Source organism: Protopterus annectens, chromosome 3.part0 (genome assembly GCF_019279795.1).
Source record: "Protopterus annectens isolate FY-2018-M chromosome 3.part0, PAN1.0, whole genome shotgun sequence".
Taxonomy (NCBI): domain Eukaryota; kingdom Metazoa; phylum Chordata; order Ceratodontiformes; family Protopteridae; genus Protopterus; species Protopterus annectens.
This window is the reverse complement of record NC_056731.1, coordinates 1,984,081,622-1,984,104,514: the sequence shown is the minus strand read 5'-3', so window position 1 is coordinate 1,984,104,514 and position 22,893 is coordinate 1,984,081,622. Positions and strand designations below refer to the sequence as shown.

Sequence of the window (22,893 nt, the reverse complement as noted above, 5' to 3'; positions counted from 1 at the left end):
CAAAAAGTTCATCCTTGGTCTCATCAGACCGTAACACATTTTCTCACATGCTTTTGGGAGACTTGATGTATTGTTTTGCAAATTTTGGCCAGGCCGGGATGTTTTTCTGTGTAAGAAAAGGCTTCCATCTTGCAACCCTACCCCATAGTCCAGACATATGGAGAATATGGAAGATTGTTGTCACATGTTGTACACAACCAGTACTTGCCAGAAATTCCTGCAACTCCTTCAGTGTTGCTATAGGCCTCTTGACAGCTTCTCTGACCAGGTTTTGTCTTGTCTTTTCATCAGTTTTAGAGGGATGTACAGTTCTTTGCAACATCACTGTTGTCCCATATTTTCTCCACTTTTCATGACTGTCTTCACTGTGTTCCATGGTATAGCCAATGCTGTGGAAAGTTTTTTATACCCTTCTCCTGACTGATACCTTTCAACAATGAGATCCCTTTGATGCTTTGTAAGCTCTCTGTGAACCATGGATTTTGCTGTAGCAGGCAACTGAGTAAATGTCAGGAAAATCCTACTAGGACAGCTGAACTTTATTTGGGGTTAATTAGAGTCTCTTTAATTGATGACAGGTGTGTACTCAAGAAGACTGAATGCTGTAATTAAATCAAAAGGTGATTCAATAAAGTATTAGTTTAAGGGTATGCACACTTATGCAACCAGTTTATTGTATGTTTTTTATTTTTTATATTTTTTCCCCTAACACATTTGTTTGCTTTTCAATTGAATTGTACAGATTATATGTCACATTAAAGATGGCCAAAGTTTTGAAATGATTTACTGTGGTCTCATTTTTTTATATCACAAAATCCTGGCCTTTTAACAGGGGTGTGTAAACTTTTTATATCCACTGTATATGACTATGGACATTTGTGACTTCTTGACTTCTCTTTCATCCCAGTTTAAGACAGAGAAGATACACAGAAGACTATCTATCTATCTATCTATCTATATATATATATATATATATATATATATATATATATTTTTTTTTTTTTTTTTTTATGAAAGGGTACTGAGGCAGACACTACATTCACACATAATTTATATTTCCTCACAGGCATTTATTCTATTATTTTATTTTAAAATTATATTTTAGGTAACCATTTGAAATGTTGGGACGGCTAGAGTGAGTCCAAAAACACATAGATTGATAGGCCAAAAAAGCGGACTTACATATATGAAGTCCGAGATGGTCATTTCCTGGAATATTCAATTTTCTCTGAGGTCCTGCAATCTGAGAGCTGATATATATATGTTCATGGAGTGTAAGGGTTATGTGCCCACACACTGGCAGGTGCAAGGGGTTGCCTCCCTGCAAAAAAGAAGTTAAAAGGGGAAGAGCATTGTTTTAGGTTCACTCTTCTCCTGGATTTTCATTTTTTGTCTGCATGTCAGCACTCAACATTTAGAGTGCGGACACTAAATATAAGGAGCTGCTATTTTATTGTTGTCAGTGGAGGTATTAGCTATATAAAAGACATTTATTTAGTCAGTAATTCCACAATGAAAACAAAATAATGATATGCCATTTGGATCCTTAACTCAAATAATTCTGTAATTCCACAATATAAACAAATTGGTGATTGTCTGCTTGGCTTTTTAAGGCCCACTCCAGAAAAAAAAAACAATGTCTTAAGTTTTTCTCCTTCAAAGACAGAGTCTAATAAATCTTGTCCAGCAACTGGGCTGTACTAAAAAAATTCCAAGGATACAGACATCTCCAGGCCCAGATTCAAATTTTCTATTACAAGTACTTCTGTCACGCACAGCTCCAGTTCCGACTGGGCTATTGAACTATATGCTCCCAGGTCTTCAGGCGGCCTCTTACCTCTCTGTTGATACTTCTCTTGAGGAACTAACTTCCTGGGTTCTTCTGAATAGATATCTTTCTTTTATGCAGCACTAATGAGCAATTGGTTAGCTAATACAATTAATTTTTTAACTAGCTTTCTGTGAGAATATTGCCATGCGCAAGGTACACTGCTTTCCACTTAAAGGCAGAACACATATTTTATGCACTCATCATGTTACAGCTACTTCCTCTGCAGTGAAAAGCCACAGATTTTGGACTATTAAGATTGCCTATAAGGCTTAGCAAACCCATCTGTATCCTGATTTGCCTGTTCAGGCCTTGGATCAATGCGGACTGAATAAATTTCAGGAATAGTATCCTTTGGCGCAAATTGGTATGTCCATCTGTCTACTTACTCGGTCACTATACAGATGCTTGATCTATTGTTCAGGTGAAGTGCCTGCAAAATTAAAAGTACTTTAGGAGACAGTAGACATGGTTTAGTGCTAGACTTTCTTTTTCTATGGCTGAGTATCTCCTTTTAGCATATGGCTGAATTTAGCCACTGATATAGCAACACGTTGCTCCCACCTTCAGTCTCATGGCACAGCACTGCTCCTCCAAAGAGTGCATCTCTTACACTGGCATATAGAGTACATTCATTAGGAAAATCAAGAGTCACTAACACTGGTTTGCAACAAAGACTACTTTTCAGTTCATTAAAAGCTGCTTCTACCACAGAAATATCCTGTACTGTAAGATATGTCAAAGGACAGACAAAAGTTGCAAAATTATTTACAAATTTCTATAATAAACTAGCTAGTCCAATGGAAGGCTTCACCACTATTTTAGTGGAGAAGATATGTCATTTCTGGTATTTTTCTCTTCCAGTTGTTTTTATGCCATCTGTCTTCCTTTAAAGTATTCTGAACAGTTAACTTTCACTGCATTCAATTGACATTTCTAAACATTTACAGTCACACTTGTTTGTTATATATATTTTAAATCAGCCTTCACCTTAAGAGATACTTCCAGTCATCTGAAAAAATGAGTGTCAAGGTCAGTATATTGAAAGTAAGGGTTTGTTATTTTATCCAACAGCCTCTAAAGGTAGCACCTCATGTAGGCCTAAAGATAACATTTTTTTACTGAAACAGACGATCAGGGGTTAAAGAGGCTTTTTTTGTTTTCCTCTAGCAGAAGGGGTAATTGATATTTGCCAGTAAACCTTTGTAAAGTCTAGTGTTAAAAATTATCTGATCTTTCCATCATTCCAATCACCTCATCAGTTCTGGGCGGATCATAGCTATTAAACAGTTAAACGCTATTCAGTTTCACTACAGTCATTCCAGAGTATAATATTTTCATCAGATCTTCAGACTAGCTCTACTGGGGAAAATCCATTCATTTGTTTCTAATGTACCACTCTTAAGTGGAGCATCCTTTGAACTACTCTTGGTAACTCTTTTGCATCAGTTTTGTTCTCCCAGGCATGTTCAAGAACATTCCTTTGTTTCTTAAGACAAATTACCCTGCTTTTTGGTTTTGTACTGATGACAATGATCCCTATAACTGCACTTGAAGTAGAGAATCTTTTGTCTCTTATTATGAACTACCGCTTGCAGCTCACCACTGAACTCCCAACTCATTACACTAGTTTCAGTGCATCACTGTGATAGATGTCCTCTACTTTTCTCTTTCTATTTCTTGGCTGTCTACCCTTACAATTCACTAAATTTATTTTTCTGTCATGTCCAATGCCCCTTGCCACCTAGCCAAACATTTGATCTCCAAGGAGGGCACTTATATAATTCTTAATTTCCTAGGTTAAATTCTCTTGAGTTCGGTACTTTATTAGTCTCTTGTTGCTACATCTTGCCAACTTTCTATATGTGTTGCTTTACTGTATGCATCCCTGACTTTAGTCTATCTTGCGGACTAACATAATGTTATATCACAGTTTCAGTGGTGTCTTTTCTTCTTCCCAAGTTTCCTTAGCAATGTAAAGCAGTACCAGGGGATGCCTGCCATACAAAATTACACATGAGTAAACAGTATTGAAGCTCATGGCACCTCACTGATAAAAAGTTAGAGTAACAACTGGATCCAGTTTGTTCCATGTGCCAATAATTTCCTTAGCTTGTATTTTAATGTTTTAATAAACTTTTCTACTAATCGGTAGGTTTCCAGATGGTTGCCTGATGCTTTCTGCTGGTTTGCTTTAAAGTGCTGAAATTACTGATGAAATACTTTTGACATGACTATGTGACTTCATCAATAAGTAGCTCTTTAGGGGTTACAATTCTTTAAATTTGGGTAGCGCAGTGGTGTAGCGGTTAATGTTGTCACCTCACAGCAAGAGGTTCTCCAGTTCAATTCTTGGGTGAGGTGCCTTCTGTGCGGAGGTTATATAAAACCTCACAAGCTTATTAACTAATTGCACAAGCAAATGTTTTTACAGAAAAGGTCATTTCACTTTTTAAAACTAAAACAAAATAACAATACCTTATTTTTTTCATCATACATATGGGCTTATAGAGCCCTTCCAGCTACCGGACTTCCCTTGAAAGCAAAGTAAAAGAATCCAAATCCTAACACGTCAAGATTTCAACTCTATTTATAGCACACTTCTAACAAGTATACCTGTAATATATATATATATATATATATATATATATATATATATATATATATATATATATATATATATATTTATTGGCTGTTTTACTCCATGCCTATACTGTCTGCAGACAAGCATCTGCTTATCTCTTAGTTCATCCTCTATTTGATGAACTAACTTCCTGAGTTCCTCTTTCATATGGCAGTAATAAACAATCAACTAGCTAATGCACATTTATTTAATAACTCCCTGTGAGAATATTCCCATATTTAATATACTTTGTCTTACACTTATAGGCATGCTCGACATGTTACATAGCATACAGTTTCCTAGATGAATACATGTACTTTTCATGAAAGCTGTTCATGCCAGTTGTGCATAAAATCTGATATCAAATCTCAAGTTTGCCTGCAGTGCAACTCTCATTTGACTGAGAACCACTGTTCTTTATATACTATAAAAAAGTAATGGTTTAGCTAGAGAAAACTCTTTTTTCCAAATGCAAAGCATAATGTCCTTCTAAAACATTTTTTACAGGTAGCACATCTCTCTCCCAAAGTTCACCATCAGACTCAGTGTTCACTTCTTTTTTTCAGGGCGCATTAAAATAAACTTCTTATTCACAATGTATGAAAACAAGATGAATTACTTCCTTGCTCTTTATCTCAACACGTTATTTAAATATTAATTTGCTTTTGAATTAATTATGGCGGAACACAGTTGCAAGTCACATCACTGTGTATTTTAATAATAGCAAAATGATATTATTTTGAAAGTTTATACTTTTCTAGATGACAGTCCCTTACCTGAAACGACAGAGTATCACTATAGCTGTTGTAAGGGAAATAAGTGAGGTGCTGTATCCAACAGTGTACAGTGCCTTCACAGACAAATAGTAGTAATCCTTAAAAAATAAAACAAAATACACAAAATATATTACTATTACTCATAATTTATATGGCCAATAAAACATTTTGCTACTTTCACAACTAATAACAATACCAGTGTATGACTGAAAGAGTTCTATATCTTCATAGTTCCCAACTTACCTGAACAGTAGTTAAAACAGACTTAGGACTTTAGCCATCTTTAATGACTAAATCACTTTTCTATGCATTTTTGGACACACATATAAACAAAGCACAACCAGTTTCCTAAACACAACAGGCATGGTATGTGAATGACATATCATCCTAGCTACCTAGAGATAATAAAGATAATGTTCTGTGTATCTCATAGCAACATCAGGAAAACAAGACTTGCAATGCTAAATCAAGAAACAGTCCCAATTCATTTTTGCATACTACTGTGTCAGATAAAGTCAAATCACACCTTCATTCAAATGTAAAAATAAGGATATTTATTAAAACTTTGCTGCATGTTATGTTTTAGATCACATTCAGCTTTGCCATAGCATCTGATGAAATGTCAGCTGTTAAAATGTGAACTTTAACCTCAACTTTATGTAAGTGCTTATTTCCTAAGCGTTGCCTAAAATTCAAAAAACGTATGACAATAAACAGTATGGTATATATAAAACAAGTTATTGTAGGTTTGTAACATTGCTTTGATCAAATGTACTCTGAGAACAAAACTGACAAAAGTAAAACTTTAAAAACAGAAATGATTTATTCATTGCAAATTTACCAAACAAGCAGAATTTAAATAGAATACAAAAATATTTTTTCTGTAGCAAACTATAAGTCCATCGGTTAATTCAAGACAAATGAACATTTGCATCCTTATTGTTTGATAGGACTTAGGACTGCCTAGTCCTTGGGAAATCAGCACCAAAGATATTCCCAATATACAATCTCTTACCCTTTACCCACAATGCCTTGTTTGGTCCTTTTCATTTCCATGTCCATTGTAATCTGCACACAGGTAGTGTATATTAAAACTACTGCATGTATGCTTCCTCCCCCTCCTGTTTGAGGCAGGAGGATAGAGGATTTGAATATTATGGACATCCCAAATTCTTCAGATCTAACATCATTATGGTAAGTGCATAACTTTTAATTTTAAATGATCAGTTGGAATTTTGGAGACTATAGGAGTCCTTCATTTATCATCTGAGTAGTACTTAATGGGACATGGCCCTGATAACTGGAGTCCTGAGTGAAGACCAGGACCTAGAGATTGCACATAGCTTGCCATGCCTTCAGAAATTACTTAGTAATCCAGTATAACTACCACATAGATATTATCCACCAATGCATTCCTAAAGAAGGCCTTGGAAGTAGCCACTGCCTTACTTGAATGTGTCATTGCCATGGATGGCAAAGTTATGCCTTGCTTTTCACAACAGAACTAAATATAACTGGACATCTGTCTGGCTGAAGTGATATTTGAAAATGTGAACCCCATGTTTTTAATAGAGAATGAAAGAAACAGCTGGGAGTCATTCTAAGTGATTTGGGTGTGTTCAAGTAAAACTGATGATACTTATGCACTTCCATATAGCATATCAAGTGCCCTCACCAGTTGGAATATTTTGGAAAGAAAACAGCCAGGTGTATGTACTCATTTAGTTGGTCCTGCTGGCTACCGTAGGCATGAAAGTAGTTATAAGGACTCCCTTTACCTGTGCAATACAGTATAAAACAGATTAACATAAAGGGAATGCAACACACACATTCTGGTAAAAATAACTGCTACAAAAACAATGGTTTTAGTGATATTTACTTAAAATTGCCTAAGCTGTAGGTCTGAAAGGGAAAATCATCAGTTTTTTCAAGATGAAGTAAAGATCCAAAGAAGGGACAGGATGTTTTAAAGGAGGCCATATGAAAAACATTACTCTTAAAAATGTTTTACATATCTTGAGATAGTTAAGGATAAAGAGTTACCTCCCTCTAGGATGATAAATATTGCTGTCAGATGAACTTTTATTGAAGAGCATTCAATCAGGAATTAAGCACTTGAGATAGATAGAGAAATAGATAGATAGATAGATAGATAGATAGATAGATAGATAGATAGATAGATAGATAGATAGACAGACAGATAGATAGATAGATAGATAGATAGATAGATAGATAGATAGATAGATAGATAGATGAGCATTGTTAAGGCTGTATGTATGAAAGAGTCTCTTCCTTTGCTAGTGGCTTAGTTTTCAAAGAGACCCTTCTTGCTGTTGTACATTTTCTAAGTGCTAGGTCTCTAGGCAGGTGTAAGGATCTAGATAAACTTTTCATAGGTAACTACTAGGCTAGCTGCTCTTCTGAGCCATTTTAAGCCTAGCCAATTTTCCAGAAAGATAAGAATCAAACCCTGTACCTTTTGTCTTTGCAGTAAACACCTTAACCACTATGCCAACCCACCCACCTTTAACCAACCTGCATTTCAGTGTATGAATGATTCTGGCTATTACTATAAGTGGAATAAAATAACACTTAAACAAAGCGTTTTGCCTGACCAGTGTGTCAACACATCTCTGAAAGGCTTCAGGCATTGTAGCTGCTCCAATAAATGAGGCTAAGATGAAGGGAAGCAAATTTGCTGAGGCCAGTAAGAGCTATGAGAATACTCATGTTTTTTTTTTTTTTTTTTGCAACAGATGTTTTTTATTGAATGAATAAATTATATAAACAGTTCAACATTCAGCATAACACAAAAGTACAGAATTGAACAAGTGAACATTCATTTTTGTCAGTATATATCAAGGTAGACAAAACATTACTGATCCAACAAAAAACGCAAAGCTGATCAAGTGAACATGGGGGCTAAGCCATCCCTTCAGGAATGTCCTTCCACGAACTAAAAATTAGAGCAAGCAACACTGATATCACATTATGCTTCCAATAGAATTTGATATGTGGAAGATTGTAATGACTATACCTAACAACCAAAGAAACATAATACTGAATATTGATAACCATTGTGGGACTATCTGATTAATGCATTCTAGTAGCGTTTGTCACATAGAGTAAGTAACTGGGCATAACCAAACCATAAGACAGTAATCTGCATTGCTGCAGGAGCAACACAAACATGGCACATTAATCTGGTTGTCACATTTAGCCAACTGGCTGGGGGCAAACTGGAAGCAATGTAAAACTTTTAGGAATATAAAGGTTGAAAGATATGTTAGCCTTGTATCATAAGTAATATGGAAAAGATTACGCCACCTCTGCTGTGGGATAGCTTGCTTACAAAAATGAGATACTTGTTCCGGCAGGTTCATAATGATTTTAAGGGAGGCCTGCCAATATGCAATAATGCCACCCTTTGAGTTTACTACCCCAGCTTTGCCCTACATTTTGCAAATAGTTAAGATATTTTATCAGCTGTGCCCACCATGACTGGAGGGTGTCAGCCATTTCCAATCCATCAAGCATGGATATAATTTGCAAACATTGTTACCATTTGATATCTGCTGGGGAAATCTATCATTAACTTTTACAAAGATCTTATGCCACAAATATCCTTACCATGCAAAATACTTACCTTGATCCAGCTGATCCACCACAATTTCTGGTATGCGATTGTGATGAGCTCATTGTTCCATACAGTGGAGAAAACCAAAACCCTAGGTCGTACCATAGGCTTGGTCCAGCATCTAGTTTTTAACCACCCCCCAGGGTCCCATACTTGGTGAGAAGGATGCTGACTATATGTAGTATTAGTGTGTTTATGAAGAGCCAGTTCTGCATGTATCCAAACAGGAATGTACTGGGATCGAGGGCACTAGTGGTAGCAGCCTAGCAGCCATATCCATGTCGATCAAGAAAACCAAAGGAACGTTTTCAGCACTACCAGTCTGGAACTGCTAATTCTGGGTGGTCTTCCCTGCCACAGAAAATTTCCAAGTATGCCATAACAGTTGCATGGAAACCAAGAGAATTGGGTGTGTGGAATGTGGCATAAAATAAAGAGTAGCTTAGGCAGGGCATACATTTTGACAATGTGGGTTTTATGAAAAAAAAATGTAAGTGTGGACAATTTCTGCCAAGATAGAGTTCCTGAATTTTCAAGGTTGCTTGTTTAATGTTAGTATATTGGCCACTTTGTCCATGCAAAGGATCATACATTCTCCCAGATATGTAGAGTCAGTAATGACCTTTAATGGAACACTGGGGTCTTGGGTTAATATTGCCACTTTAACAGTACTTAGTGGGAAAAATACTGATTTACCTTGACTAATATACTACCCTGTAAGTTTAGCAGTGTTCCACAGGTATGACCAAATAGGCATAACTTTGACACTATGGTCATTTACCCAAGCAATGCAATCATCAGCTGACCATATAGTTAGCAGAAGAGTTACTCCTCTTCCTTGGATTGTACAGTATCAAAGTGGACCTGCAAGCATAAATTGAGAATATATACTACCAGAAAAAAACAGATGAGGTGATAAGGCATAGCCCTGGTGAATAGTGCTATGCAAGAAAATACATCCATCCATCTATCCATCCATCCATCCATCTGCAACCCCTTTTCCTACTTTTTCACATGGGGTCAGGGTGTCAGTTCAACAGTGACAATCATCTACACTCAAGGTTTTAAGAGTCGGGTGCAAGGAAATATTGGGGAAAATATTTGATTCAAAAATACTCACTTGGTCAGTTTAATGTGCAATCTGCATGATTCACTAAACAGTTGAGGGAACTCAAGCATATGTATAGCTCACCAGTTATAGCAAAACATAGAGTGAAATACCTTACCAAACTCCAGCAGGATCACATTTGCACTGCTTTGCAGTACAATACACATTGCTTGAATATCTAACCAAAGCCAAACCGAGTCAGTGGTACTCGCTTCACTCCTAACACATCTGAAGTGGTAATGACTGACTATTGTGGGAAGGCTCTGTTCCAAATTATTAGCCAAAATATTGTAAATATCAGTTTGAGATGCATGAAATGGTCCTGTAATTGGATGTGTCCATGCAGTCACAAGCAGACTTGGGAAACATCATCACCTTCACCCTATATTTGCTGTGAAGGAATTTTGTCTAATGGAGTTCATAAAAATGTGGTACAATGGTATAGCTATTTCCACTTTAATGCATTTATAGAATTCTAGTGAGATGCCATTTGGACGTGAAGGTGCTTTTGTCTTATTAATAAAGGACTACTTCTACCTGGTACTAGTCATGTTTATTTTAATATATCTATTTGCCATCCTAACTGGATTTACTCATATAGCTGTTTTTTACTTTAGCCCTAAAATTTCTCAAAGATGTGTGGGACCTTTAAGAAAGCATACCATTCTTGAGATAATTTTATGATAACCCCCCACCCCACCCAGCACAAAGGTGCTAATTTCCGAATATGAAGAAATTTGAGTCATGTGGGTACAGTTTGGTATTTCTCAGACAGGATCTCATTAATTATCTTAGAATCTACATGAAGGGCACATTCATTGCCTCATAGGACCACTATAGCAATTTATTTTTGTCTCTCATGGCATTTAATAGTAAGCAGTTTGTTGGAGGTATCTGTTTAATCCCAGCAGAATAAATTCCACCTGTTCCTCTTAGCTGCAATAGATATATATAAAAGTTGTCTATTCCTGGCTCCAGAATTCTTCTACCCACTTCATTAATACATGAATGAAATTACTTTCCTTTAATAAAAGGGGCTTACATTTCCATTGACATGTGAGAATGCCAAGCTTTTGGTGTAATGAAATTAACACTTGCTCATGACTCGATAAACCTGCTGGCCAAATCACAAACTTTGCTACCCATGACAGAAAAAAAAACTGCTAACAAGCCACAAGTCTCATCTACTAGCTAGTCCAGTGCTTCTTGAATATGTAACATTGTATGCCTGCGAGTCCTGTACCCTCCAAACATCAACCACACTGAATTCTTGCATACCATGAAAATTCCATTTTTTGTCAGTCTATAGACTCCAGATGGCAGACTGTACGTCCACAGGTGTAATGCAATGTTAAAGTACCCACCTGGTAAGATAAACCCCTGAAATGGCAGAAGTGATCTAATCATTTCAATCATACTCTGTAAAGCAGTAACCTTGTTTTCACTGGGACACTCAAAAGGATTTCCCCCAAGACCTCACGTGCAACTAAAATCACCCATCTACCTGCTTTAGCTAGTGTTTCTTTCACCATTGACCATCATGTGATTTGATCAATAATGTAACTTCCCTTCTTTACACTATGGGGGGGGGGCATGCAAAAAGCCACCCAGGTTCCTGGACTGCCTAAAAAGTATGTATACAGTTGTTTGTGTTTAACTTTTATCTCCTGTAACAATACAAACTAGTACTTAATCCTTAACAATTGCTTAAAGATAGATTTGGATCTCCAGGGTGAGGATACTCCTCTGCACATTCTAGTATACCCCCCAAACTTCTCCCATTAACTTGATCAGCATGTTCTGCACATTAGAATATGAAATGAAGTGGCAAGCTTTAGCTCCATTGCATGTGATGGACAGGTTAATCTATAGAAATACTTAGAAAATAAAAAAATATATAAAATATAACAGATTGACAGCAATGAAACCACTGCAAAAATGAATAACCAACTAAAACTGAAGCTAGGTGTTGATGGAGAGATGATGAACAAACTCAAATTTTCACAGATTGTTCCTGAGACCTATAACCACCAACCAACATTTATAGCCATAATCAATCTTAAACCCCTCCCTCATCAATTTATCACTCTGTTAAAATCTCGATTTATCCCAAAGTCACAATTAGAAGAGAAATAATACAAAAAGACTTGAAAAATGTAATTGCAGTCTATATTAACAACGCAAAACATACCTTATTAGCTTTGCTAGGCAATAAAGAAACATTTGGGATAGGAGTCCAGTCATAGTTATCTTTATACCATGTTTATCGAAGTACAGCTATTAGACATTTTTGTGGGGCATAAGGTCAGTCCCCCAACAACATGTTTAAATCTTGAGACATATCTCCCCTCAAACTTCTGATGGTTGCCATTTCCTCCAATTGTATTTCAAAAGCTAAAAGGTCTCATTTGGTTCCCATTGGAGTCCATTGTGGTAGAGTGGGTAAGTAAGTCAAATCTACTGGAAGTGAGCACCATGGCCAAAAAAATAGGATATCTTGGGCTACCGGAGCATCCTTGTGCAGATCCTTGATAAAGCCCTTGCAAATTTTTGCCTTTTTTGTTTAAGGGTGACGATGGCTGAGGATAGTCTCATTATGTTCTCTGCATAGGAATCTCTTAAAAGAGATAGCAAGTAACTGTCCACTTCTGACAGGTCCTGAAAAAACTGAGAGATCCCCTTGGTTATATGTAGGGAAGCAGGGTCTCTTAGTTGTACCTGGAAATCCACATCCCTGCAATAATTTAAGTATGGAACCATTTCCTTCATTTTCAGATACAAGGCTGAGCTATATTTCAGGACAATACACACTCTATGGTCCACAGTTCTGAGATCTGCTTGCAATTCACACACTTTTTGCAGTAATTTTTCCCTATAATTATAGTCAAGAAAATCTCTGGGGTTATTACTAGATTTATTGCAAGATAAAATTCTGTGGGCACTCCCTAAGAGTTTGGTGATCAACAGCTGGATGAATTTTACAGTTTCTGGACCCTCCAGCTGTTCCAGTAGTCTAATAATTTGCATGTTGTTACTCCTGGAGCAGTTCATAAGATCTTATATTTTAAGCTCCATTTTATGGGTTTGATACTATAGATCCTCGAGTTCCCTCTTGTGTGTAGGTAGAAAAGCTTTTTGCTCCCACAGTTCTCCTTGATCATCCTGCAGAGTCTCATGGATCACCTGATGTTGAACATTGTGGCTTGCTGCTGTGGATTTTATATGCTGGATGTTCTACCATGCAGTCTTCCTTAACTCAGACAGTGATGCAATTAAGCCAGAGTTCTTCCATAATATTTAGAGCATCCATCACCATAATAAGTTGCACATGGCTTAACTCTTTCCTACGTGGCTTATTCAAGTCTTTAATAACTAAAGGGATTACGTAACTTGCAGCAATGTTCCTACTACAGGGTCTGAAGGTGAGATACTGAGTCAAATAAGTGACTAAGACTGTCTGCAGAGAACTGTGTCCACTTGGCAAGAGACTTGCTTTTTGAAAGTAGTTCATGGCCATAGCCCTTTGTCACATGCTCGTCACTTCTTGGCATGGGAGATAGCTGCCTCTTCCTACTTGACTATTGATGTACGAAAACATCAGAGTTTTGCAGCTGTGTATAGCTACTGTGCTTTGAAAAGGAAGCCCCAAAACACCTGTAGAGTTAGGAAAACCACATTCATCACCAAGATGTTCATTCAGAGGTCAGCCTCCTTCTATGAATACATACTTTAGAATGTCTGCCCTTGAGAAAAGCCCCTTCCAGCTACTCCCAGTGTGAAAATGTTTGCAGTGACAAACAATGCTTTGGTCAAGGCTTGGAACTGTCTTGTCTACTGCAGGTGATGCTTACACATTGAGGAAATCTTTACTAACTTATCTAAAAGCTGGGTCATCACTCACCACTTAACTCATAAGGTTCATGGAAGCACCGTAATGTGGAATCTGGCATGAAGAACTATGTAAATGGATGCTGCCATGAGGCCCAGATCCTCGAAGCAATCCAAGGCCAAAATCAGCTGTGCCTGAATAATGTGTTTTGTTACCTTTTGAAGAGGCAAGACCTGTACACATGAAAGAACTCCTTGCACAAGAGGATTACAGTGTGAATTTGATGAATTTAAGGCTCTGGGCAGGTGCCATCTGAGTGTTTCTCTGAATTTCCCAGGGAATGTAAAAGACTCAGATGGGTTTCTGTTGCTGATTACAACCTGATTCTTGTTGGAGCAGTCAAGTCTCATTTGTTTAAGTAAAGGAGGCTTTCACTCCTTATAGATTCTAGCTCACTGCTATCATTAACATGCCTTTTGTGAAAAGTTTGTTGACAAAGGAGAGCTGAAATAATAGTGTCCAGAACTGGCAATGACAGGCTAATATGCAGAATGTCTAGAAACCTGCTGGATTACCTTCATCCTTAAGTAAAGATAGGTATCCTGGGTTTTCAAAGAGCACATATGCTTGACTAAAAAGAAAGGACTGACTGCATTGTGGCAATGTGAAAGCATTTATTCGTATGATGTGTTTTAGGCCACTGAGTTGTAGAATGGGTCCGGGGTCCCTTGTTTTCTGTAGTACTAAAAAGAACCTGAAGTAAAAGCCAAAAGGTCATTGAACCGCTTGGATTAATCTTTCTTATAGAGAAGCATTATACCTCTTTGTTAGCTACTCTCCTGATAGTGAAGGACATCTGGAAATTTACCTGCCTTACGTGATGGCCATCCATACGGGCAGCTAGAGGGACAAATAACCTGCAACTACCTTTAAAGTGATACAGTTATGCAGATCCTCCAAAGCTAGCTATGAAAACAAAATCACCACTAAATCCAAAGACAACCACAAAGCATTCTATAGCTATGTCAAGAATCTATATGGCAACACCCAGATCTGCTCTGAGTTACAGCACAAAGGCACGAAAATTACAGAACCAACTGATATTGCCAACATCCTGGAAGACAGGTTCAGTGCTAACTTTACCCCCCCCCACCCCACCCCCTAAAGGGCCCATATCTATACGGGAAGAATGCAGAGTCCCTGTAATCACAACTACGCAGGTAAAAGCTGCACTCTCTAAAGCCAAAAACTCAGCATCCATGGGACTGGACAACATCCCAGGCTGCGTTTTACACAAACTTCAGAATGAACTGGCTCCCCACTTAAGCACCATGTTCAATAATAGCCTTGCATCAGGCTTTGTGCTCACTGAATGGCGCACAGCAACAGTTATCCCACTCCACAATGGGGGAGCCACGACCGATCCCAGGAACTATCGACCTATTAGCCTGACGAGCCTGGTCTGCAAGGCCATGGAATGTATCATCATGGAACTCATAAACAAAGACATTGGTAACCTCCAAACTCTGAATCCCACCCAGTTCGGGTTTGTGAAAGGCAGATCATGCCTCCTGAACCCGATGGACTTCTTTGAGGCAGTCACCAAAGCCATGGATGAGGGTAAGGTGGTTCACACAGCCTATCTTGACCTCGCCAAGGCTTTCAACATCATCCCCCATTCTGGAATCATAGCTAAACTCACTAAACTAGGTATAAATCCCTACGTCACAAGATGGGTTGCCAACTGGCTCACTGACAGAACTCACACTGTAAAAGTTGCAGACTCCAAATCTGACCTCAAAGCAGTGACAAGTGGAGTACCACAGGGTTCCGTCCTGGGATCTCTCCTGTTTGGTATCTACTTCTCTGAAGTACAGGCTAACACAGAAGACTTCTGGCTAATGTAGTTCGCAGATGACTGTAAACTAGAAGCCATAGTCAAATGATGTGGACATCCTACAGAAGGGCCTCACTGAGTCAGATGCCTAGTGTCAGAGCCATGGCCTCAAGCTCAATGCCAAAAAGTGCAGTGTCATCCCCTATGGTAAAAACTCTGTCCCCATGAACTATCACATAGGCAGCAATCGACTTAACACTGAATGCGTGATAAGAGACCTTGGGACCCAGGTGGACAGTAGTCTCTCTTTTGATAATCACATCGCCACAGTAGTAAGAAAGTCCTTCTATGTGACACACCTCATCAAAAAAGGGTTCTCATCCAGGAAAAAAGAGATCATTGTTCCCCTCTACTCGTCACTCATTAGACCCATTATTGAGTACAATGCCCCTTTTGGAATGTACCTCACAAGACATCTGCAGCAGCTGGAAAGGCCACAGAAGTACCTCACAAAGAGGATTACTGGCCTCAAACAAATGCCCTACACTGACCACCTCAAAAAACTCCAGCTTTACTCCGTAGCATATCGCCTATTCCGAGGTGATCTCTGCCTAACATATAAAGCTATGTCAAACACAGAGCTGTTGGACATGCTGCACCTAAGAAATCCCAATCCCTCCGAGCTACACGCTCTAGGGACCTAAACCTTGTGACCGCAATAAACAGGACACGCTGGAGGGATATATTCCTGTCCCAGAGACTTCCTATATTCTGGAACAAGCTACCCATCTATGTCAAGCAAAGTTCTTCATTAGCACTCTTCAAGAAAAATCTTGATGAGTGGCTGGGAAATAGGAAATACACCCTAGGGATCACTTCTGTGTCTCTGCTGGACAGTGGCACAGGAAAAAAACTTTCTTGGGTGGCGTAAGCTATGGAACCTTGCTGGCTAGGCTTATTTAGGCCCTTGGGCCGATAGCCTAGGACCTACCTATGAACCTATGAATTAATCTGCAGACCACCAAACAATGGATTATGAAATCTCTCTCATGGCCATTGCAGTTTCTACTGATCTGGAAACAATTCCTGAACTTAATGTGCTGCCTGTAGTTTCTACCAAAACCTTTGCTATTTCTGGTGGCCATACCTGGATACCATTTGATGCAAGCTCATTGTGTCATAAAAACAGATGCAATGAAGGTTAAAATCTCACTCAAACAGATAAAAAATTGGACCACTTTCTCCACATTCTCTAAGTATGTCTTAACAGATTGAACAAAAAGTGATGATCCTTCAAAAGGTGCATTCATAAAGGTCACCTTCATATCCTAAGCAAAGCTCTTAAGATGCAGCCAGGTGTCATAGCATACTGCTATACCACTGTCTTCATCCCTAGCTGTACCAAAGACTGAGTCATGAGCCAGTTGCATCACCACCTATGCTGTTTTGTCAACTGGGGGTACCACTCATAAAAATGACAGGGGGTCCAGAAAGCCTCCTGCAGGATATATTGAGGAAAAGACAGTGGTACATTCAGCCACCTCTCCTTTTGCCGCATCACTTCCAGGATATCACCAAATTTGGTATCATCTAGAGGAAGGTGAGAAACTGACTCTGTTCCCCAGTGATGTCTGGTGTCTGGTGTGTGTGACTCCAAAAGTAGGCTAAGTGCTTCTTTTTGTTCACACCTTCATTGTTCTGGGAGGGACTCATCTGAGGAAGAGCAAGATGATGATATTCTGGACACACAAAATACATCCTGCAAGGGCCTTCAAGTCCATCTGTCCTGTCTAGGAACGTGGTAGGTGGGTGCAATTGCAGGCAGGCTTTCATCTGTTGCTTAAAATTGTGGAGTTGCCAGAGGAGGAACTTAACTGACTGTATGAATGATGGGCTGTGGTTTGTATTGATACCAGCTTTTATTTCAAAAGGGCTGAGGCTGTAGTGCAGAAACTGGAAGCCCTTCTAGCTAGAACTGAGGCTGACCAGCTCAACTCCTATCCCAGACTCCATGGCTCTGAATCTGAGCTCTAGTGTTAAAGTCTATTATGACCCTGATCATGACCTAGTGAGGCTTGACCATGAGGAAAGGAAGTCCATCAATAGTAACCTGATGATTGCAAATGAAGCCATTGGATGCCATGTTGGTGACAAAAGTTTGACCCCCAAGCCTTGAAGCTGACGATGGCCACAATGTTAAGTTCAGCAATATCACTGCTGGTCTTGCTCATGCCATTGACTGCATATGAAAGAAACAAATTAGATGAAATACATTTTATCAATGTCAACTTAAGTTGCCATGGAGGAAAGACTGGCTTCAAGAAAATCAAATGCTGCAGTAGGCCAGATGAGAATGAAGGTAAGAATAGCAAGGCTCTAAAAGCCTGGGGAACGTTGACCTGACTCATAGATAGAGGGTCTTAGAGTTTATAAGTATACACTAGGCTAATGACCACAAGGACCTTTATTATGCTAGACAGGCATCCCAAAATGTATCTGAAATGTTTGGTGACTGGGGTTTTTTAAGGGTATGTGTAAGCTAGGGCATGTGTGGCAAAACATTTACAGGTTGTCTCTATCTGTTAATGAAAGGCCAGGGGTGAATTTGTGATTTCCCATCCAGTGGTCCCGCTTATGCTTGAATAGAGTCAGAAAAGAACTCTACTTCACATGGATGTGAAGTCTGTTCTAAAGAAGAAGTATTCCCTAACAAACTTGCCAATCCCTACATCATGTCCTATTTATGTTTCAAGTAAGGTTTAAGTCCCTGAATCTGGTAGCTCTGATGCTATTTGTTTTGCAGATATGCAAGGAGTCCATCATAGCGGGATCCCGTGATGCCTTGTATGCCAGACATAGATCACCCCTCAGCAGTCTGTAGGAGACAGAGTATAGGCATAAGGCTTTGAGACAATCCGCATGTTACATGTTAATGCCCTGTATCTTTTGCGAGGAACATCTGTGGGCATTCCAGTTGTTGCATGTGCCTGTGTGCCTCGTCAGGTACATACTGAAGGGGCATTGTACTCAGTAATGGGTCTGATGAAAGCTAACTGCAACTTCCTTGGACCTAGATGCCATACATTTGTTTATAAGTTGAGGAACATAGAAAGATTTCCTTACTGCCTTAGATACTTTGGTCAAAAGCCAGGTTACTGTCTACATATGTCCCCAAGATCCTGACTGCTGGGTGTGGGTCAATGAAAATCTACTATGGACAAAGTCTGTGCTACTGCTTCCACCACTATTTTTTCATTGCTCAAATCCAGGGCAATATAATGTGAATAACTGGACTTCGGGGGGGAGGGGGGGCAAGGAGAAAAAATAATATAATGCACTCTGCATCAAATATGAAGGATATGTTTTAATACATTTTCACTAGGCAGCAGATTGATAAGAAATACTGAAAACTGGGATCTTAGATAGTCTTGAAAGAAGAGATGATCCATCAACAACCGAATACTTCCATGACTCATATGATCTGACAGACATATAACTTGGAAAAGAGGAAGGAGCTGAAAGATATTCCTCCTGTTCTCTTTCTTATATATGTTTTGTCTTTCTGATTCCTTGTGTTTATTCCTCCTGTCTTCCACCAGACGTTTGAAGGCATAGCAGATTTGAAGATAAATGGAGTGAACCTCTTGTCTCTGTTTGGTCTAAGCTTCACGGCTGGTCCATAGTTTCGCCCTTGGACCTGGACTCAAGACTGACACTTGAGCAGATGTACCTGCAGTGACCATACGCTTCAATATATAACATTTTTTACTGCCCTAAAAGGTGCTAGTACTGAAGAATTCATGCATTTTGCTCTCTACCAATTTTTCTTATTATAGCTACATCCCACATGAAGGGTGCCTGTCTCAGGAGTATTTGACTTCAAGTATTACATTGTTTAAAGGGTCTGACCTGTTTGCCTCCCATACTTATGTCAAAAACTGAGATTTGTAACAACCAGAAACATGCAGGAATCATCAGCATAGCAAGGTTAAAAAAGAAACTGGAATTTCCAACAACCAGTAACATGCAGAAATTGTCAGTACAGCAAACCTAAATTGTCCATAAATGCAGCTAAGGCCAAGCTACAATTGCAATATGACAAGAAAAATAGCATTATTTGTCAAATACTCATATCAGCTGAAAGTAGTGGAAAACAACAAACTTTGTAAAATGATGTCACCTACATAAAAGAAACAAGTAAAACAAACCAACGCTCCTACCATTAGCCATAATAGAAACAATGACAGAATGGTTTCCTCACTGTTGTTGGATCTGTCAAAGGATTGAACCACTGATTCACATGAGAAACTGTTAAAAAATAATAGGTCTTTCACATTCCAGCCTCAGTTGGTTCAATAGCTATTTGACCAACACACTCTAAATTCTAAAGTGGCAATCAGCTCTGTCTTCCTTTCTTTTAGTCATTGTTAGGACACCTCAGTAATGTAAATTAGGATCCTACTATTTAATATACTCACAAATGGCCACCATGCATATGCACACATACCTCAATCAGTATGCAGATGAGAGAACGTTTCATCTGTGTAGCTGGCAATCTGATTAAGCTCTAAACAGTTACCCAAGAATATTTCTCTTCCACTGATGCCTGACTAGAAAGCTCCTAATGTCTGCTAAATCCTAAAAAAAAACAGATCTCACTGAGACACCAATTTCAACTTCAGAATCAATTTCCCTAACAATACACAGATTCAGAAGTTCACACATAGTAAGCTGCTAGATGTTTCTATAGATGAAACTCGAAAATTGATTTACAAATAAAAGAAGTAATCAAAAAGACACATCAAAACTTGGAATATTATAGTGAATAAACAATCTCACTCATCCTAGTAGAAAAAACTACAGCATCTATCTACTAACATTACTTTATGCCACTCCTGTACTTGTAAATCTGCATACCCTCCAAATCTGATAGTTACAACAATATTGCCAGGTTTGGCTGTAACTTCCATTACAGGACCCATCACTGCACTGCCGTCCAAAACGTTAACTGGCTGGAATTGGCTTACCACCTCAGTTATTCACTACTAGTTGTAGTCCACAATCGTCTGCATAAACCTAACAGGTGCTTTAGCTTGAAAAGTATCCTCCAAACCTACCTACTTCTCCTAGAAGACTGTGCTAAAAAAACAAACCCTTACTTATGGATGTACAAAGCCAATAACTCAGCAGGGGTAGCCCTTTGTAACACTTACATCCCCAAACTACGGAACTCGCTATATCTACTATTAAGACTCAGCAACAACCTGCATCCTTTCAACGGTCATCTACAAGACCTTCTCAAGGTCTCCTGGCTAAGGTCTTGTGCTAAAGCAAAGAAGACAAAAAACAAGTAGACAAAAAGGCAAACAGGAACCTCCAGTAACAGGTGCAAGCACAGCTAAAAAAGATCCAAACACTGACAAATAAAATTCAGGCTTTTAATGCATTTAAAATCACTAATAGCAGTTCAAAATAGGTCAAAATAACCTGTTCAAAAGGTTTTAAAATGCAAATTCAATGATAAAGTGCTTTTCATTTTCCATAAGTGAAAATACTTCATCAGATACTTTACAAATTCAATAAACAGCAGAAGGTCCAGGACATAATCCAGTCGAGAATCCTTTAATGTCAAGTCTTAGCGCTAAGACTTCTGGTTTTAAGACATTAAAAGATTCTCAACTGGATTGTATCCGGGACCTTCTGCTGTTTATTGATTTGGTTTGTTCGTTTTTCTACTTTACAAATTCAGTCAACTTCTTTCATACAGACAGCATTTAAAATTGCATCATCACTCATATGTCTGGCCCTTTAATTGGCAGCTCATTCATTCTAGATGGTTAGCAATCACATGATCTGGGGGGGTTGGAGGTCTAGCGGGGCATGTAGTGACCTGAAATGGGCATTTTTACTTTTTTCTTCTACTGTTAACTGTGATAAAAGATGCACATACATGACACATGTTTAATAACTGCGTATATGTCATTAAGAATAATTCCATGCAGATGTCATATTAAAATAATAAATGAAACCACTGCCTTCCATCACTCCATTCCAGGTGTGAATAGGACATATGCTTTCACCTGAATGCATGGAGGTTGAGTATAACATTCACAGAGATGGCCTCTGTGCTAAAAACCTGAATAACTAAATGAAAGGAAGACAAAAGTTTTAATAGGCAACATTAAATTCTGGCTTCTGTGAGGTATTTGGGCATTTCAACACTTAAACTACACAGTGGTGATCGTAATTGCTAAATGGCACAGACTCTGTGGTTTCCAGACAGCCGAGTGTACACTTTATATTGTGAAAGTGGGTATAGTGAAGATAGGTCTGCCATTTTCCAAAAGAATAAAAATTATATAATGAGCTTTCATCACTATAGTCAGAAATAGCTTAAAACCACAGGCCATTCTTCTGCTTCATCTGCTCTGTCCTAGCATGCTGGAAACAAGAAATGCTGGTTTCTGAGTTTAATTAAAAGGACACACACACAAATGCACAGTCACAAACTTTGCTACTTAAATTTGCATAATGACTTTACAGTCCAACTAGTATTTCAACTGTAGAAAATAATATTAAAATAAAATATACATTTGCAGGTAAAAATTTTGGGTTGTACAAAAGTACAGTTGTGTAGGTAAACTTACTATAACTGTAGATGTTCAAATGATCCCTGCTGCAGTAGCCTCAGGTATATATCATGTAAAGCATCAGGACACCTTCTACTCACCCAAACCATTAGCTTGAGCTGAACTAAAGGCACATTTGGGAGCCAAGACCTTTAGAGCTTTTGTGCTAACTGAGGAAAGGAGGCTGAACCCTGAAAAGACATTGCTAGGAGCAACAACAACAAACAAACAAACAAAAAATCCCATGCACTGGCATAAAAAAACACACCAAAAAACAAGGGGAGTGGAGGGAGGGAGCAGCTACTGCAACAGTGATCACTGAAGCATCTACTGCTATGGTAAATTTATTTACACAACTGTACTATGTTCTTCATATTGATCACTGCTGCAGTAGCCTGAGCTGTATGGGTAGCTCACCATAGCTTAGAATAACTAGGAGGTGAAAGAAGAGGATCCAAGAGCCCCTGGAGAAGGATCTGAGCAAAATTTGAGTAACACCTCGATAAGGAATCTTTATTTTATTATTATTTATTTATTGACGTTTGTTTATCGGGAAAGACCACATGGCCAGAAAGAGCCCATTTTCAGTGGAGGTCTGGAGAGAAAAGCTCCAAGGTTAAAATAAC

The 22,893-nt window shown here is 38.6% G+C and overlaps 1 protein-coding gene across 11 annotated transcripts in view; it reads right to left on the bottom strand.

The window, feature by feature from the left end:
• Window positions 1–22,893, bottom strand: part of LOC122797235 (pituitary adenylate cyclase-activating polypeptide type I receptor-like) — a 1,630,218-nt gene that overhangs the window by 520,803 nt on the left and 1,086,522 nt on the right. For all 11 annotated transcript variants that reach the window (XM_044066074.1, XM_044066073.1, XM_044066075.1 and 8 more), the window contains one exon: window positions 5,228–5,325. In XM_044066074.1, coding sequence (XP_043922009.1) covers window positions 5,228–5,325 — 98 coding nt within the window. The remainder of the gene's footprint in view (window positions 1–5,227; window positions 5,326–22,893) is intronic.